The 20,783-nt window shown below is 38.1% G+C and overlaps 1 protein-coding gene across 9 annotated transcripts in view; it reads right to left on the bottom strand.

The window, feature by feature from the left end:
• COL14A1 (collagen type XIV alpha 1 chain) overlaps positions 1-20,783 on the bottom strand; it is a 267,475-nt gene that overhangs the window by 93,747 nt on the left and 152,945 nt on the right. For all 9 annotated transcript variants that reach the window (XM_059995120.1, XM_059995114.1, XM_059995119.1 and 6 more), the window contains 3 exons: positions 17,029-17,175; positions 12,917-12,973; positions 2,383-2,522 (listed from right to left, as the gene is read on the bottom strand). In XM_059995120.1, the coding sequence (XP_059851103.1) occupies positions 2,383-2,522; positions 12,917-12,973; positions 17,029-17,175 (344 nt within the window). The remainder of the gene's footprint in view (positions 1-2,382; positions 2,523-12,916; positions 12,974-17,028; positions 17,176-20,783) is intronic.

Here is a 20,783-nt window from a genome sequence, read left to right as displayed (position 1 = left end):
CAAATCTGACGACGTCTTAACAAAGTACTTTTCAGGAAGTACTTTATTTTAAAAATCTCTCCCTAAAGCATGAAGACCTTTTGCCATCTCATTTGACAGATGGGAAAATGGCAGCCTAGATCTTCTAACTTGACAAAGTTCAGAGAAACAATTGAAGTTGGACTATTTCCAAGGATTTCTTTATGAAACAAACCTATGAAATAATTACTACTATTCTACCATTTTACAGATCAGGAAACTGAGGGATAGAAAGCCAAGTAATGTACCCAAGATTACCAGAGTAGCCACTGGCAGAACCAACAGCTGAAGCCAGGTAATTCTACTTTAAAATCTGTGTTCTGAATCACTGCAGTATAAACCATCCTGGCTTCATTTCCTACAATTTGCTTCTATTCCTGTGCAACTTTGGGGACATTTTAAATTTATTATATTTTTTGTTTGTTTTTCAGAATTATGAAAGGGCTTCTTTTTGGCTTTGTGAGCCTTCAATTTCTACCAGCCTATCAAGGTCTATTGCAAATGTCATCATCTTTAGGAAACCTCTATTCAAAACAAATTTCGCCCTCCCTGAAATGCCTGAGCATTTTATCTATTCTTCTCTTCTGGTTCCCCTTACATCCAAGTTTTCTCGGCCATTCTTCCAAGACATATTTTCAATCTGTTCACTTTAGTGCATCTCACTGCTACCACCCTAGCCCAGGCCTCCATCATCTCTGTGTTGGACCATGACACCAGCATCCCAGGTGGTCTCTCCACTTCCACTCTCACCTTTATTAGTACTCACACTCCACAAAGCAGTCAGAATGATCATTTTTAAAAAGCATATCAGGGGCTTCCCTGGTGGCGCAGTGGTTGAGAGTCTGCCTGCCGATGCAGGAGACACGGGTTCGTGCCCTGGTCTGGGAAGATCCCACATGCCGCGGAGCGGCTGGGCCCGTGAGCCATGGCCGCTGAGCCTGCGCGTCCGGAGCCTGTGCTCCGCAACGGGAGAGGCCACAACAGTGAGAGGCCCGCGTACCGCAAAAAAAAAAAAAAAAAAAAAAAAAAAAAGCATATCAGATCTTCTCTCCTTAAAACTTCCCAGTGGCTTCCCAGTGTATTTAGGATGATACCCAACTTCTTCAGTGGGTCATAAGACTCAAGGTGATCTAGCTCTGTCTACTTCTTCCACCTCTTCTTCTCCCCCCAGCCCCCCCACATGCTCCTCCATTATATTCCAGCCCCAAGTTTTAGCACCTGAAGCCTCAAAACTCATTCTTGACTTAGGCCCTCTGCACTTACTACTTTCCCTGTCTGGAAATTCTACTTTCAAATCTTCTCAGCATCATTCACATCTCAGTTCAGACGCCACCTCCTCAAAGAAGACTCTGTGGATCACTCAGCTTAAAACAAACTTTGGTAAATTTAAATCTCAGGTCGAAAGCTCGCATCCCTACCTTGTGAATTTATTTGTTTGCCAATTTGTATCTGTCTCTCATCCTCCTCCTCTCCCTACCTTTAAGAATATGAGCGGGCTTCCCTGGTGGTGCAGTGGTTAAGAATCCGCCTGCCAATGCAGGGGACACAGGTTCGAGCCCTGGTCCAGGAAGATCCCACATGACGCGGAGCCCGTGCGCCACAACTACTGAGCCTGTGCTCTAGAGCCTGTGAGCCACAACTACTGAGCCCCCGTGCCTCAACTACTGAAGCCCGCATGCCTAGAGCCGGTACTCCACAACAAGAGAAGCCACTGCAATGAGAAGCCCGCGCACCACAACAAAGAGTAGCCCCCGCTCGACGCAACTAGAGAAAGCCCGCGCACAGCAACAAAGACCCAACTCAGCCAAAAATAAATAAATAAATAAATAAACAAAATATACTATCGTCTTGAGATTTAAAAAAAAAAAAAGAATATGAGCAACATGAAATTAGGGACATGTCTGTCATACCCATTATGACAGTACTGTACCTAACCAAAATAAGTTCTCAATAAATATTTGGTGAATGAATAAATTAGTTTTCTATGTTCTACTTGTTCTGTAGTAATTTGTGATGATGACCTCTCTCTTTCAAGATTTTAACATCCTCGAGGGCAAAGAAAACATTGGATGTTCCTTTAGAGAGATACTCTATCCTAGTATATAGAAGACACATCTGCTGACATGGTCATTCTAACCTGTCTTAGTTTGCTGAACTCAAGCGCTTTTAAGGATTAGCCTCTTCTCAAGCTCTGTCACACACCAGTAAGCTGCTTCTAAACTCAGACTTGTCTATACTCTCATTTAGGGTTGGATCCAATCAGGATAGTTCTTTACCCATATTCCCTGACAAGTAGCCATAATAAGAGCTTGGAATAATTTTTTCATGCATAGAATGAATTAATGATTGATCTATCAGCCTTACTTGAGTTCCATCTGCACCTATCTTGTCCAGAGCTCCAACAGTGCTATACAGGAAGTTAATGATCTTATTGAAATTTTCATCACCAATACTCCAGGATCCATCCACCATAAACACCAGGTCGGCTTTGGCAGCTTTACATACTGGAGACCAAGAATTAATTTTGAATCAGGGAAAAGGGGAAAACACAGTAGTTATGACACCAACAAAGCAGATAATGGTTTCCCTCTGGTAGCTACAGCCCGAAGGAAAGATATACATCTTACTCCAACCTCTTGCTCATGACCATCATGGCTCTCCTACACCCAAGTTTCCTAGTCATGACAAAGAAGCTTCAATCAAATGTGTGGAATTAAAGAGAAAAAAATCTACCAATCTCAGCCCCAAAGAACAGAAATGGGAAGAATGAAAAGTGTAGAACTAAAGTGATTTAGAGACAGAAGCATCAGCAAACACTCTGGTGCCTACTGATTAGAAGGAAATCCAAGCTACCACTCTGTGCACCCTGCCCTCTGCTGATTGAATTAACAATGTGAGAGAGATTCAGCTTCCGGGAGGAAGGCATACCACACAATGGAAGCAGATTAATCTAAAACTTGATATGCATTTGGACGGAGGCCATAAGAAAACTTTAATTCCAGCCTTGCTCAGAAATCCTGTCTATGCCCTTCTGACACCCAGTGATGCATATCAAGAAATGCACATTATGCCAGCTCAGGGAAACTTTTATCAGCAGGTAATACTGATATCAATGTTGAAAAACAGGCAAAAATCACATTAACAAAAACCTATTCCACTGAAAGCATTTTTTAATAGTCTTGTATCACGTGCTGTTTCAGATTATCTATGTCTCTCTTCCCCTTCATTAGTGTAGACCACGGTGGTTAACTCTGTTTTATGATGAAACAAACAATTTAGTCTTTAATAATCTGAACCTTTTTATCTTAGGCCATTTGCACACAAATATTCTGTGAGCTAATGTACCTTTCACCTTTCTTTAGAAAAAAAAATTTACTTGACTTTTATTTTATTAAGTGGAACTTTATTCCCTTCAAGCTATTTACGATGTAAAATAAATCATCTCTGAGTTAGTACTCGAGGGACAATAAGGATTTGGTGAGGTTGTTCTCATGAGTTCCACGATGTATAACATTTTACATATTTATGGTTTGAATTTGAAGCTGAAGGGGACCACAAGATCTATAATTATAGCTTACAAAAGAAAACCGGGTGTTCTGTTTTCAAGGAAAGACAAAATCTAGATTAGGTTTTACCTTCGAAATGAGAGCAAAATCTATTTGGAAACATACTAAAATTGAACAACTTACTTAATACAACAAAGAAAAAAAAGAATATACATCAAAATACAGGAAGGAATTACGCCTGGAATATGAAATTGTGTTTTTAATTTTCTTCTGTGTACTCTTTTCTGTTTCTTTTTAAACATCTTTATTGGAGTATAATTGCTTTACAATGGTGTGTTAGTTTCTGCTTTATAACAAAGTGAATCAGCTATACATATGAATATATCCCCATATCTCCTCCCCCTGGCATCTGCCTCCCACCCTCCCTATCCCACCCCTCTAGGTGGTCACAAAGCACCGAGCTGATCTCCCTGTGCTACGCGGCTGCTTCCCACTAGCTATCTATTTTACATTTGGTAATATATATAAGTCCGTGCCACACTCTCACTTCATACCACCTTACCCTTCCCCCTCCCCATGTCCTCAAGGCCATTCTCTACGTCTGCGTCTTTATTCCTGTCTTGGGCCTAGGTTCTTCAGAACCAATTTTCTTTTTTTAGATTCCATATATATGGGTTAGCATACGATATTTATTCTTCTCTTTCTGACTTACTTAACTCTGTATGACAGACTCTAGGTCCATCCACCTCACTAAAAATAACTCAATTTCATTTCTTCTTAAGGCTGAGAAATATTCCATTGTATATATGTGCCACATCTTCTTTATACATTCATCTGCTGATGGACACTTAGGTTGCTTCCATGTCCTGGCTATTGTAAACAGAGCTGCAAAGAACATTGTGGTACATGAGGAAATTTTAATTATGGTTTTCTCAGGATATATGCCCAGTAGTGGGATTGCTGGGTCATATGGTAGTTCTACTTTTAGTTTTTTAAGGAATCTCCATACTGTTCTCCATAGTAGCTGCATCAATTTACATTCCCACCAACAGTGCAAGAGGGTTCCCTTTTCTCCACACCCTCTCCAGCATTTATTGTTTGTAGAGTTTTTGATGATGGCCATTCTGACTGGTGTCAGGTGATACCGCATTGTAGTTTTGATGTGCATTTCTCTAATGATTATTGATGTTGAGCATCCTTTCATGTGTTTGTTGGCAATCTGTATATCTTCTTTGAGAAATGTCTATTTAGGTCTTCTGCCCATTTTTGGATTGGGTTGTTTGTTTTTTTGATATTGAGCTGCATGAGCTGCTTGTAAATTTTGGAGATTAATCCTTTGTCTGATGATTCATTTGCAAATATTTTCTCCCATTCTGAGAGTTGTCTTTTCGTCTTGTTTATGGTTTCCTTTGCTGTGCAAAAGCTTTTAAGTTTCATTAGGTCCCATTTGTTTATTTTTGTTTTTATTTCCATTTCTCTAGGAGGTGGGTCAAAAAGAATCTTGCTGTGATTTACATCACAGTGTTCTGCCTTTGTTTTCTTCTAACAGTTTTATAGTGTTTGGCCTTATATTTAGGTCTTTAATCCACTGTGAGTTTATTTTTGTGTATGGTGTTAGGGAGTCTTCTAACTTCATTGTTTTACATGTAGGTGTCCAGTTTTCCGAGCACCACTTACTGAAGAGGCTGTCTTTTCTCCATTGTATATTCTTGCCTCCTTTATCAAAAATAATGTGACCATATGTGCACGGGTTTATCTCTGGCCTTTCTATCCTGTTCCATTGATCTATATTTCTGTTTTTGGCCAGTACCGTACTGTCTTGATTACTGTAGCTTTGTAGTAGAGTCTGAAGTCTGGGAGCCTGATTCCTCCAACTCTGTTTTTCTTTCTCAAGATTGCTTTGGCTATTCGGGGTCTTTTGTGTTTCCGTACAAATTGTGAAATTTTTTGTTCTAGTTCTGTGAAAAATGCCACTGGTAGTTTGATAGGTATTGCATGCAATCTGTAGATTGCTTTGGGTAGTAGAGGCATTTTTACAATGTTGATTCTTCCAGTCCAAGAACATGGTATATCTCTCTATCCGTTTGTACCATCTTTAATTTCTTTCACCAGTGTCTTATAGTTTTCTACATACAGGTTTTTGTCTCCTTGGGTAGGTTTATTCCTAGGTATTTTATTCTTTTTGTTGCAGTGGTAAATGGGAGTGTTTCCTTAATTTCTCTTTCAGATTTTTCATCATTAGTGTATAGGAATGAAAGAGATTTCTGTGCATTAATTTTGTATCCTGCTACTTTACCAAATTCATTGATTAGCTCTGGTAGTTTTCTGGTAGCAGCTTTAGGATTCTCTATGTATAGCATCATGTCATCTGCAAACAGTGGCAGCTTTACTTCTTCTTTTCTGATTTGGATTCCTTTTATTTCTTTTTCTTCTCTGATTGCTGTGACTCAAACTTCCAAAAATATGTTGAATAATAGTGGAGAGGGTGGACAACCTTGTCTTGTTCCTGATCTTAGAGGAAATGGTTTCAGTTTTTCACCACTGAGGACAATGTTGGCTGTGGGTTTGTCATATACGGCCTTTATTATGTTGAGGTAAGCTCCCGCTATGCCTACTTTCTGGAGGGTTTTTATCATAAATGGGAGTTGAATTTTGATGAAAGCTTTTTCTGCATCTACTGAGATGATCATATGGTTTCTCTCCTTTAATTTGTTAATATGGTTTATCACATTGATTGATTTCCTTATATTGAAGAGTTCCTGCATTCCTGGATTAAACCCCACTTGATCATGGTGTATGTGCTGTTGGATTCTGTTTGCTAGTATTTTGCTGAGGATTTTTGCAGCTATGTTCATCAGTGATATTGGCCTGTAGTTTTCTTTCTTTGTGACATCTTTGTCTGGTTTTGGCATCAGGGTGATGGTGCCCTTGTCGAATGAGTTTGGAAATGCTCTTCCCTCTGCTATATTTTGGAAGAGATTGGGAAGGATAGGTGATAGCTCTTCTCTAAATGTTTGATAGAATTCGCCTATGAAGCCATCTGGTCCTGGGCTTTTGTTTGTTGGAAGATTTTTAATCACAGTTTCAATTTCACTGCTTGTGATTGCTCTGTTTATATTTTCTATTTCTTCCTGGTTCAGTCTCAGAAGGTTGTGCTTTTCTGAGAATTTTCCATTTCTTCCAGGTTGTCCATTTTATTGGCATAGAGCTGTTTACAGTAATCTCTCATGATCCTTTGTACTTCTGCAGTGTCAGTTGTTACTTCTCCGTTTTCATTTGTAATTCTGTTGATTTGAGTCTTCTCCCTTTTTTTCTTGATGAGTCTGGCTAATGGTTGATCAATTTTGTTTATCTTCTCAAAAAAACAGCTTTTAGTTTTATTGATCTTTGCTATTGTTTCCTTCATTTCTTTTTCATTTATTTCTGATCTGATCTTTATGATTTCTCTCCTTCTGCTAACTTTGGGGGATTTTTGTTCTTCTTTCTCTAACTGCTTTACTTGTAAGGTTAGGTTGTTTATTTGAGATGTTTCTTGAGGTAGGATTTTATTGCTGTAAACTTACCTCAGAACTATTTTGCGGCATCCCATAGGTTTTGGGGTGTCGTGATTTCATTGTCCTTTGTTTCTAGGTGTTTTTTTTATTTCTTGTTTGATTTCTTCAGTGATCTCTTGCTTATTCAGTAGTGTATTGTTTAGCCTCCATGTGTTTGTATTTTTAACAGATTATTTTCCTGTAATTGATACCTAGCCTCACAGCATTGTGGTCAGAAAAGATACCTGATATGATTTCAAGTTTCTTAAATTTACCAAGGCTTGATTTGTGACCCAAGATATGATCTATCATGGAGAATGTTCCATGAGCACTTGAGAAGAAAGTGTATTCTGTTGTTTTGGGATGGAATGTGAAAATGGAATATCCTATAAATATCAGTTAAGTCCATCTTGTTTTATGTATCATTTAATGCTTCTGTTTCCTTATTTATTTTCATTTTGGATTATCTGTCCATTGGTGAAAGTGGGGTGTTTAAGTCCCCTACTATTATTGTGTTACTGTCAATTTCCCCTTTTACGGCGGTTAGCATTTGCCTTATGTATTGAGGTGATCCTGTGTTGGGTGCATAAATACTTACTATTGTTTTATTTTCGACTTGGATTGATCCCTTGATCATTATGTATTTTCCTTCCTTTTCTCTTGTAATAGTCTTTTTTTAAAAGTCTATTTTGTCTGATATGAGAATTGTCACTCCAGCTTTCTCTTGATTCCCATTTGCATGGAACATCTTTTTCCATCCCCTCACTTTCAGTCTGTATGTGTCCCTAGGTCTGAGGTGGCTCTCTTGTAGACAGATATACAGGTCTTGTTTGTGTTTCTATTCAGCCAGTCTATGTCTTGTGGTTGGAGCATTTAATCCATTTATGTTTAAGGTAATTATTGATATGTATATTCCTATTACCATTTTCTTAATTGTTTTGGGTTTGTTTTTGTAGGTCTTTTCCTTCTCTTGTGTTTCCTGCCTAGAGAAGTTCCTTTAGCATTTGTAGTAAAGCTGGTTTGGTGGTGCTGAATTATCTTAGCTTTTGCTTGTCTGTAAAGGTTTTAATTTCTCCGTTGAACCTGAATGAGATCCTTGCTGGGTAGAGTAATCTTGGCTGTAGGTTTTTCCCTTTCATCACTTTAAATATCTCCTGCCATTCCCTCTGGCTTGCAGAGTTTCTGCTGAAATATTAGCCGTTAACCTTATAGGGATTCCCTTGTATGTTACTTGTTGTTTTTCCCTTGCTGCTTTTAATATTTTTTCTTTGTGTTTAATATGTGTCTTGGCATGTTTCTTCTTGGATTTATCCTGTATGGGACTCTCTGTGCTTCCTGGACTTGATTAACTATTTCCTTTCCCATATTAGGGAAGTTTTGAACTATAGTCTCTTCAAATATTTTCTCAGTCCCTTTCTGTTCTCTTCTTCTTCTGGGACCCCTATAATTCGAATGTTGGTGTGTTTAATTTTGTCCCAGAGGTCTCTGAGATTGTCCTCAGTTCTTTTCATTCTTTTCTCTTTATTCTGCTCTGCAGTAGTTATTTCCACTATTTTATCTTTCAGGTCACTTATCCGTTCTTCTGCCTCAGTTATTCTGTTATTGATCCCTTCTAGAGAATTTTTAATTTCATTTATTGTGTTGTTCATCATTGTTTGTTTTCTCTTTAGTTCTTGTAGGTCCTTGTGAAATGTTTCTTGTATTTTCTCTATTCTATTTCCAAGATTTTGGATCATCTTTACTATCATTGTTCTGAATTCTTTTTCAGGTAGACTGTCTATTTTCTCTTCATTTATTAGGTCTGGTGGGTTTTTACCTGCTCCTTCATCTGCTGTTAGTTTTTCCATCTTCTCATTTTGCTTAACTTACTGTGTTTGGGGTCTCCTTTTCTCAGGCTGTAGGTTCGTAGTTCCCATTGTTTTTGCTGTCTGTCCCCAGTGGTTAAAGTTGGTTCAGTGGGTTCTGTAGGCTTCCTGGTGGAGGGGACTAGTGCCTGTGTTCTGGTGGATGAGGTTGGATCTTGTTTTTCTGTTGGGCAGGTCCACGTCTGGTGGTGTGTTTTGGCATGTCTGTGGCCTTATTATGATTTTAGGCAGCCTCTCTGCTAATGGGTGGGGTTGTGTTCCTGTTTTGCTAGTTGTTTGCATAGGGTGTCCAGAATTGTAGCTTGCTGTCCGTTGAAGGGAGCTGGGTCTTAGTGTTGAGATGGAGATCTCTGGGAGAGCTTTCTCCATTTGATATTATGTGGAGTTGGGAGGTCTCTGGTGGATCAATGTCCTCCACTCAGGTTTCCTACCTCAGAGGCACAGGCTTGACACCTGGCCAGAGCATCAAGATCCTGTCAGCCACACGGCTCAGAAGAAAAGGGAGAAAAAAACAATAAAATAAAATAAAATAAAGTTATTTAAATAAAAATCAAAAAGTATTAAACAAAAAAGAAAGAAGCGAGCAACCAAACCAAAAAACAAATCCACCAATGACAACAAGTGCTAAAAAGTATACTAAAAAACAAAACAAACAAAACAAAAAAACCAGACAAAACCCTAGGACAAATGGTATAAGCAATGCTATACAGACAAAATCACAGAAAGAAGTATACGTATACACACTCACAAAAAGGGAAAAAGAAAAAAATATATACGTATTGTTTTTAAAAACAAAGGAAGAGAGCTACCAAATCAATAAAAAAAAATCTACCAGAGATAATAAACTCTAAATACTAACCAAAGTTAAACAGAAAACTAGAAACAAATTAGATGCAGAAAGCAAACCCCAAGTCTACAGTTGCTCCCATAGTTCACCGCTTCAATTTTGGGATGACTCATTGACTATTCAGGTATTCCAGAGACGCAGAGTACATCAAGTTCATCGTGGAGATTTAATCTGCTGCTCCTGAGGCTGCTGGGAGAGATTTCCCTTTCTCTTCTTTGTTTGCACAGCTCCCAGTGTTCAGCTTTGGATTTGGCCCCACTTCTGTGTGTAGGTCTCCTGAGGGCGTCTGTTCCCTTTTGGGAAATCTGGGAACAGATTTCCCAGATTTCTGGGAATCTGGGAGGCCTTCTGCCAGCATTCAGTAGGTGTTCTGTAGGAGTTGTTCCACATGTAGATGTATTTCTGATGTATTTGTGGGGAGGAAGTTGATCTCCACATCTTATTCCTCTGCCATCTTGAAGGTCTGTCTTCATAAGTCCCACTCTGTAGGAGAGCACCACTTTTCTCCAATTCTATAAAATCTTCAACAGTGATGAAAATATAGTCCACTCCAGGAACCTCACCCTCCTTATGTGGCCCTGTGGTGCCTAGAGCTCTGTTCAAAGGAAGCAGAGAAGCCACACATCTTCTCCCACATTTCCATGGTCCTCATCAGTGTCTTCTCAAACCACCTGTACTGATCCAACCCATTCTCAGATCATAGAATTCTCTTGATAGAAGTAGTCCCCACTGAGCTTTGATTTTTTTCAGCCTGGATGTCCAGAATTTTTTTTCTTTAAGCCAGACACAGTAACACAAAACTGCCACTGAGGCTTTTTTTTTTCCCCTCCTCTCAAATATGAAGCCTGCAGCACTTCTCTCTCTCTCTCTCTCCCTCTCCCTCTCCCCTCTCTGGCTTACACTCTCTCCCTCGGTTTCTCTTTCCTCAATCCCCACCAGCAACCTCATTCTCTTTTCTGTTTCTTAATGTTTGTTTAATAAATACTCAATATCACTTGAATAATAAAAATTTACAAGCTTTTAAATTAAATACAGCCAGGACAAATAGAAACTAAGATGAATAATGCATTAAAGTTGCAGAAGCCCCACTCTCTAAAACCATCATGATGAAAACTACAGGAAAAATGTTCCTACATTGTCAATCCTCACCCTCATAGACCCTTCCAAATCACATGTCTCCCATGAGCATTCATGAATGTTGACTGCATGACACTCATGTTCTGCTATAAATAAAAATATTCTGACTTCAAAGAGTCCTGTAATATCTGTATCAGAAATGTCTGATAAATTCATCAATTAGGATTCTGTTTCCAGTTCCAATAGTGAAAGTCATCATAAATAGTTAGACTAGCAAAAGCTAGATATGAAGATGGAAGAAGAAAGAGTCTGGCATTCCAGGTAGAACCAACAGCATTAAAAGATGCAGGATAGCATAAGGCATGTATGCAGAACCCGGAGTTATACAATTGTGCTGTTAACTAATATAGTCTGGGACATGATACCACAACATAGGTTGATCATTGAAGACTTTGCCTGGTATGCTAGGAAGGATGTTGAGCTTTATTTTTGTACAGTTTCTCATTACCTCTTTGTTTCCTTGATCCTTACACTCTCCAGCATCAGACCCCTCTGACTATGCTCCTGTCCCTTGCAGGACATTTGGTCCTGTCCAAAACGTTGATAAGACATTTGGTCTACACCAACAGGTTCTTCAAATTTGATCCTATCCAAAATGTTACGAGCATATTTGGCCCATGCCAAATTGTTTTGGACAGGACCAAATATTAAGGAACTTTTGGCATGGACCATATGTCTGCTAACACTCTGAAAGGTGGGAACAACTTATTTTTCATTGTATCTCTGGTACGTAATAGGTACTTTAAAATGCATGGTAAATGGAAGAAGTCTTCCAAAACAACCTTCCAACTATGTGTTCTAGCTTTATCTTCTCCTGCCCTAATCCCTCCTCCCCATTTCACCAAGGTTATCTTTCTTAAACATAGATTTCTGCAGGTCACCCTCCCTTCATAAAACTCCTCATGGCATACCATGTCCTGTAGGATAAAGCACAGCCTCCTTATTCAGGCACACAAACCACTTCATAACTCTATCTTCACCTTTCTCTATGGGTCACACTAAAGTGCTTATGGTTCCCCAAACACATTACGTGCTTAGATCACTCCATGACTTCGAGTGCTTGTCTCTCCATTATTTACTTGTAAAACTCATTCTTCAAAATGTAAATCTAATTCCTCCTCCTCCTTTACAGGTAATTAACCTGCAGCAGCATTAACTCTTCTCATTTCTGGGCTACCATAGTATAATCTCCACTTTTTAACTCATTTCCTTGGCTGGTAATGACCTAGGCAAATACCTCTCTCTCTTGTAATACTGAAAATAAGCAGAGAGCAGTAATCATAGATTGTTATTGTATTCCAAGTACCTGGCATAAGAGCTTTGAGAATGAATAGTAGGGTTAATAAATGTTCATTAATGGAATAAAAAAATTAATGATCACTACTGTGTTTGAAAGGTTTTTAGAAAGTTACCTTAATGGCTCAAGTAAGAGGTGATGAGAAACTCTTGTGATGAAGATAGAAAGAAACAACTGGGAGAGACATTTGGAGGTAAGCTGGAACACTGCTACCCTTGTCTACAGAATTATAAACTACATTCTCACTCATAAATTATGTAACTACTCTTCCTTGGTAAACATGTACTACTCTATTTTTGATGAAATAAATATGAAGAAATTCTGTTAGAAAATTTATTCTGTGTACAGAGTCTATATTAGATGATTTTCTGTTGAATATATTTGACATATACACTGCATAAAGTTAAAGTGTACAACATATTAAGTTGATACATTTATATATTGTAATATTGTTGATATAGTGACATTTAGCATCTCTATCGCATCACATAATTATAGTAAAATATTGCTGCCTCTATTCGTTACACTGCATATTAGATCTCTGTGTCTTATTTACTACTCATTGCAAAGTTGTACCCCATAAGGGTTTGATAAGCATTTGTATTAAGGAGAAAATATCTTCCATTAATACCTTGGTTTTTAAATGAACAAGCAAACAATACCAACAGAAATCCAAAACCTAAAATCACATCATGATTGTATAATTCTTTTACCTTCTTTTGCTGGTGGAATAGTTGGAGGAAAAGTAGGTGGCCGAGTAGGAAGTGATTCTGTAAAGGAGAGGGAGAAACAACATCAATTAAGCATCTCATCTGTGGTGAAGAGAGGGAGGTCACGGAGTCATAATTCTTCAGGGGAGTCAGTGATTTTGACAACTGTCTTCTTTGAGAATTTAGTGAATTTAGTACCCACTACAAATCAGCCAAAGCCTGTGCAAACTGGTTCCAACCATCCCCTCAACATCAGACTGAAGGCTTGAAATGTCATTTTGCCACAATTCAGTTTACCCAGTGGGAGTCAATGCAATCAAACTGTCAACTACAAAGTGGTTTTAATGCTGATTTAAGGCTGAAACCCTGCCAACCTATTTCAGATTAGTCTCTGGTTGCTTTCACACATATAATAAACTTTATTTCCATTCTGCCTAAGGATTGACCATCAATCCATGTTCAATAGCACTTTCTCCCTTTTGACCCTGCATCCCCAGGATGTGGTCGCCAAGGGAGTCTGATTTACTCTCTACTACATTCAGACCGTGTCTGGGAAACTTTCAGTTTTGAGATCAAAATGGCAGGACCTTGGGAGGCTATGGTGTGTCCTGATCAGTTTAACCTGGATGATGAGGGATGAGAAATCTGTGTAATACGTGGAGGTGTGGTTTGGTTAAAGGTCACAGATATAGTCACATCAGAGCAGTGACTTTCTTACCAATTCACATGTTAAAGCACCAGGAAGCTATGGCGTCATTAGGTAAACATCCTAATATTATTTTTTTATATTATTTTTTTTATTCTTATTTGACGCTAAAGACTTAAGAAAAATTGAGAAAATTATTTTTATTATTCCAGTTTAATATGAGGGAAAACCCTCAACGAATCATAGTCATTCACACAGACGAATGTCTAGCCTCTGCAGACAGTAAGCGCCAACTAGCTGGAAGGATTTGAGCTCAAGCAGACTGTTTGCTGGGAACGTTGTAAAAGGAATTCCTTCACTGCCAGGAAGGTTGGAAGAGACAAATTTTAAGGTCTCTTCCAATTCTAGGAGCCAATAAAATAATATTATTTGAGTAAAGTGATTCAACATTTAAAGGAATGAGGTATATTACTGATATGGAAAAATGGAAAAGCGTTTGAGATTAATCTTTACGTGAAATGAAGCAGAAAACCATGGTATGATCCCATCTGTGAAAAAATCCTATTTAACTGATAAATATAATATTGATTTATCTATACACGTCTATATGGTTATACACACACACACACACACACACACACACACACACAGGTAACAGGTAGAATTTCTTGAAGGAGACCAAGCTGGTACAAATGGGTATTTCTGGGAAGAAAGAATGAGGAAAGAGGGAAGGTGACAACACAATATATACCTTCTGTTGCATTATTACAGATATAGAATATCACTTTTTTCTTTTAAAGGCAATTTTTTGGAAACTAAAAAGTTTCAAAAGTAAAAACATTTCAGACATCTTAATATTAAAACTAGGACTGCAAAACTTTTTTGAAAGCACCATAAAATCCTTCTAGAGTCAGATGTATTTATCTTAAAATTTGTGGAAGCATTGGGTCATCTTTACAATGGTGCATTTTCTTTAATGTGAAAAACTGAGACATATCCTAACTTTAGTCAATAAATCAAGAACAAAATCAGTGAGTGGTTTTGGAAGCCAGATCAATATGTTTGGTCAGAACATCTGGCCTAAGAGTCTCTTGGGTAAGAAGAACCACAGTGAACTGGGAACATGTGTTTATATTCTGTGTGGCACACAGATGGTCCCTGTGTTCAAGTCTGTGAGAAGCTGTCACACAGAAGAGGGAACAGTCTCAATCTGCATTTGCTTCAGAAGGTTGAACTACAGCCAGTGGGTAGAAGCTATAAGATGACACATGTCCCCAACAGAAGGAAAACATTTCCACCAAACACAGCTTTCCAAAATAACCCTGGACTGGTAGTTAACAGTTGTGAGGTTAAGGTTAGGGGAATTTGAAGGAGACCACAGTCCCCAAACTCAAACAGTTTTAGAGGTCAGGCAAGTAATGAGTGGGAGCAAAGAACACAGCCTAAACATTAAGGAATAACAAACTTAAGAGCACATAACGCTGTCTAAAAGAGACAGCAGTTACTGAGTTTCTGTAGATTTAGCAGCATGAGGATTTGTGTGCCCTGTCTCGTCAGATCTTTTGAATTTTCAAGAATACTTTAAAACTTAAAAAAAAAATAGCCCAGAGAAAAACATAGCTGACAGTGAGATCTAACCCCATGGCCATCAGTTTGTGACTTCCAGGAAGACAGCAACGGTGATAACAAAAGTACTTGTTCAATAAGATACAGGTTGAGAAGTTCCTCAGCAGGCTCTTTTCATTGGATCTTTACCACCACCAAAGGAGGTAAGAGAGTAGGTATTTAATTTTATTGGTAAGCAAAAAGCAGCTCAGAGATGTTAAACTGCCCAAGGCCACAATGCTAAAAAGGACCCCAACCAAGCCTATTGGACTCTAAATCTCATGCACTACCAGGCCTCTAATAATTTTAAATTATATAATCCTCTATCCATAAAACAAATTCTAATGAGCAATCAAAAGCAACAAACAACTGATATATTCTCCAGTGTGGATAAACCTCAAAAACATATGCTAAGTGAAAGACGTCAGATGCAAAAGACTACATATTACATATTTCCATTTATATGAAATGTCTAGAAATGTACAAGAAAACAAAGTAGACTGCCTGGGGCAGACAGTAGGAAAGAAGGCTCACTGGGGATGAGCTTGAAAGCTCTCTGGATTGATGGGAATGTCCTAACATTGGATTGTAGTGATGGCTGCACCACCTTTCACATGTACCAAAGATCATTGAATTGTATGCTTAAAATGGGTAAATTTTATGGAATGTAAATTATACCTCAAAAATACATGTGTCCTGTAAACTGTTGAATATTTCACTGTTATGAAATAAAGTCTCTGTGTTGGAAAGTAGACGATTCCATTAACTATACTTTCACCTTATCTGTTGGAAGATTATATATTGATGATGATTTCTTTCTGCATGTTCAGAGCAACTGAAAGGCCTATATACACGGGTAGTAGAACTTTCTAAACATCAAATGCATGATAGAGGGGCTACCAAGAAAGCCCATCGCCCACCACCTATTCCGATACCAATCTTTGGGGATTTCAAGTTTAAGTTCAAGATACTGAGTTGGGGACACACATATGTCCCCTGGAATTCACTACCATTCAAACCATTTTATTGTTTGTGGCCTCTAGGTCTGGAATCCTTGATTAAAAGGATACCAAGAAGTGGACATACCAAGAAGTTGATACCCTTCTTGCTGTTTAGAACATGTAAAAAGTGCCTTGTTTTCATTTTATAGTTTGCCTTTCCCTTCAGTGCATCAGATTTCCAGCCAGCTTGGAAAAAGAGCGAGAGCCTCTTAAGTAGGCAAGTCTAGGGTCAGCCAGTTGGAACGTCTTGGCTCCATTCCCACCCTCATGGCTGTAGTAATGTGCCATTGTTTTAATGTCGGGACCCAGTCCTTACACTTCATTTCACACTCCACATTCCACAGATGTTCCTAATGGAAATAGATCACAATACAGGTCATTGTTTCAAGCACTTTGCCATCCTATGGCCTTATAGTCCCTGTGACAACATATGGAGGATGGAAAAAAACCATACAGATGACATTAGTGGGCCACAAGCAGGGAATTCTGGGATTGAATAAGACACACAAAATTGTATTACAGATATTCCCACACAGCAATGGCTAATATTTTTCTAAATGGAATAAGATTTTTGAACCAAAACAGGACGCCTAAAATACCATTTGTTCATGAAGACAGGGATCAGGAGAGAACACACTTGACTTACGTGTTGTTTTTTTTTTTTTTCCCGGTACGCGGGCCACTGCTGTGGCCTCCCCTGTTGCGGAGCACAGGCTCCGGATGCGCAGGCTCAGCTGCCATGGCTCACGGTACCAGCTGCTCCGCGGCATGTGGGATCCTCCCGGACCAGGGCATGAACCCGTGTCCCCTGCATCGGCAGGTGGACTCTCAACCACTGCACCACCAGGGAAGCCCTGACTTACGTGTTTTTTCCGTTATGCTCACACTGGGTCCCTCAATCTCGTGGAGCTTTGTGTAAACACTGATTTTATATTCTGAATCTGGCTGAAGTCCATAGAAGCAATGTCTGTTTGTCCCTCCACCCAGAGTGGATTCTTGCTTTTGTGTATCTATAATAAAAACAAAACAAAACATACATGAACAAAACATACATACATGAACTTTTTTTAAAAACAGCCATCAGTAGATGATTTGCTTCTAAAATGCTTAATACGCATGGCCTATTCAGATAACTCCAGAATGAATTAAACCTGTTTGAGGGGGTGTATCTTTTTTTTAAAGAGTTAACATTTCCACTGTTTTTTTTACATAATTGAAACTCACATTTTATATGTTTAGAAATGAGACTGACTAGTAAAAGGCTGCTGAGGTCAATCCTTTAACAAATGGAGAACTGTTCATGTTTATAATTATATGTACACATCTTAATTGACCTTTTGAACAGGTGTCAAGGTGAGTATATTTATATATATATATTTATTTATATAATTCTAAAAATTAGAATTCCCTTTTATTCAATATGATTCTTCAGAACACAGTCGAACAATTAAAACTTGACATAAAAAGATACATCCTTTTGGCCCCATACAACTTATTACCATACAATAGGATGCCCTTCTTGCCAATGGCCTAAAGATATAAGTATGGAGTTAGAAATTGTCGGGTGTTAAGCAGGTCTCATGCCTGTGGGCTAAGAAGTGGGCTTCCAGGGTCTCAGAAGGTTCATCTATGGGTCCAGGCGGTTTGCATAGTTGCCACAAATGCAGGCGAGAGCTTGGAACAGCACTAGGACAGCCAGGGTGTCCCCGGACTGTCCAATTCATACCTCTCAGTCTTGATTTTTCACTGACACTCAGGATTTCTTTCGATAGCAAAGGAGACTGCTAGGAAGCTAGGAGGAGGCTCTCCAAATTCCTTGGATTCACTTTAAAGATCCTTTTTTATTCTTTTAAAATCATAATTGAGGAAATAGGACATGGCGCTTAAGTGGCTTACGACCATAAATCATCCCATACATCTTGGTCTCCCAACTCCTGGTTCCGATATTCTTTTTGTTCTACCAAGGAGACATGCCACACACAGCCATGTCCACTGCCACCTTCTCTGTCCTGGCTCTACCATGGCAGAGGCATGTCAAAGAATTTAGGAGGCCTGATTAACTGTTGGCTAATTTCTTCATTCCCATATCCACAGCAAAATTTCTTTGCCTTCTTAGAAGAATTAGTGCTTGCCCTCAGGTTTGGAGAGTGGGAGAAGTTGGATTAATTATATTAGTCACTTCCTGAGAGCTCACTATGGTACCTGGTTCAGTGCTTGGTATTTAATGATAAAAATAAGAGCAAAGGTAGTAATGGCCAACATTTAGTGAGTACGTACTATGTACCAGGCACTATTCTTAGGATTTTATGTGTATTAATTCATTGGATCCTTACAATATTTATAATTATCCCCAATTTAAAGACAAGAAACTGAAGGCTAGGAAAGTTAGTAGCTTACCCAAGTCCATACACTAAGTAGCAGAAGTGAAATGTAAATTCAGAACTTGAAGCCCAGTCTCAGAGGATGTTGCTTTAATTTCCATTAATATATCATAAAATAAGTTAAATATACAATTTTTTTCAAAATGAAAGAGTTGGAGAGCTGCTGAGTACATATGACATTAGTAAGCATGATAGTAGGGAGATCACATGAGTCCTCGTGGCTCAGGGCTTTATAGCTCCACTGGTCACAGCTGCCTACCTTGGTGGCTTCCATTACTGAAGAATTTAAAATTGGTATTTCTCGTAGGCCTAGAGTGTTTATTTATTTATTTTTTAACCATTATTTATTTTTTATAAATAAACCATGGATAACTGGTTAAGAAGAAGAATCCCTGCTACCATGAAAAAAACTACCATGCAAATTTCCCTCTAGATTGATTTTCATCTGATCCACAAATTGCATGCTAGTCAAAGCCTTATATAGTTTTATTTCTAGGAATTTAAAAACCAGTGTTTAAAAACTACATTGATTAAATATACATATTTCTGAGAACTCCTGCAAAATGTTATAGTTTATTAAATATGAAAATATAGAAAATATTAAAAAATACCAGTTGCAGGGAACTATATTCAATATTTTGTAATAACCTATAATGGGAAAAGAATCTGAAAAAGAACATACAAACGTGTGTATACATATGTATACACACATATATATAAATGAATCACTTTGCTGTACACCTGAAACAAGCACAACAGTGTAAATCAACTATACTTCAATAAAAAATAAATTTTAAAAAAGAGCAAAAAAAAATTGCTTTTTTAAGCATAAAACACGAAAATGCTGAAAAGTGATTTTGGTCTATTTTGAAAGTATAATACCTAGTAAATTTCAATCCATATCTTAAATACATATATGAACAAAAATATATTTATTATAACATACATGTCAGAACAAACATGATATATGTCATTTAAAATTTTGTCTATGGACAAATCCTGATTTTTTAAAATATAATGAAATTAAGGCCATTTGTTGAAAGCAATTTGAAATGTATTTTTATAATTGTGAATATTAAAGAGTTTCAAAAGTGAACATAATGTAATCTCTAGTAATATATTTATGTGGAATGACTTAAGGTCTACCTCAATATTTTATCATATATTATTCAAAATAATGAAATACAAAAATTGTTAAGGTGTTTGTGAGATTATGTACTGCTGTGAAAGGAGTTTAATAGTAAGAAAGTATTAGTAAAGCCTGCCCTCTGCTTTGCTGATGTCCAAGTTCAGTCTGTGGTTCCCAGGCTCAGAACCCCATAATAGCTGCTTCTTTCTGACCATTAACCACTCTTTGGAGCCTCCTGCAAGCTTCTGTGAGCCACCTGTAATACAAACATTTCCCAAATCCATGCATAGATCATCTTTCTCTATCTCCATAAAAGCTTCCAAGACTCTCCAGGAATCAATCCTAGAAATGCACTTTTCTGTCATTTCCTCTATTTCTCATGAATACCCACGTCACAGACCCTTGACAATAGAATACAAATGGGCTTCACTACTACTACAAAACCAAAAACAAAAAATCTACAAATCATTGGAAAACTGGAACAGATACAGGAAAATTAATGGGAAACAGTATCAGTTTGATCCCAGTGCTAATGAAGGGTTACATGAATGGGGATGTATCCATGTTGCTTTTGGCATGTGTGATTCAGGTCTAATGGCTTTGCCTTAAAGAAAAACATTTAACGCAATCAAATGATGATTAATTTCCTCAACACCTTGTGCCAAAAGCCAGGAATTAAATTTATTTTTTTGGAATGGGGGAAAAAATCTGTCATTGTGCATTCATTCTTATGAAGCAAGGCTAAATATATTCTCTGAGTTACTGTCATAGTGATCATCATGACACCAAATTGACTCCCCAAAATGTCCTATGAGTGGTTACTGAGATCCACAAGCAAGTAATATCCAGGATCCAGGATAGTCAGCTGGAATTTGATGATATATGCTTCCACTCTCCAGGTCTTTCAAATACCCTGACCCCCAAGCATAATATCACTGCTTCAAAAAAATTTTAATCTTGAGAATAGGTTTTTGTTTCATATGATCATTTTGGGGGGATCTGTTCCCTGATAAGGTAGGCTCTCCACTATGCTGCAATTCTCTATTCTTGTTAACGGATGACACAGCAGAATTGACATTTTGGTACCTAAAGATAGAAGACAAGTTGA

The sequence above is a fragment of the Delphinus delphis genome, chromosome 17 (assembly GCF_949987515.2).
Source record: "Delphinus delphis chromosome 17, mDelDel1.2, whole genome shotgun sequence".
Classification (NCBI taxonomy): Eukaryota; Metazoa; Chordata; class Mammalia; order Artiodactyla; family Delphinidae; genus Delphinus; species Delphinus delphis.
The sequence above is the reverse complement of the archived record's forward strand: the minus strand, read 5'-3'. Positions and strand labels throughout refer to the sequence as shown.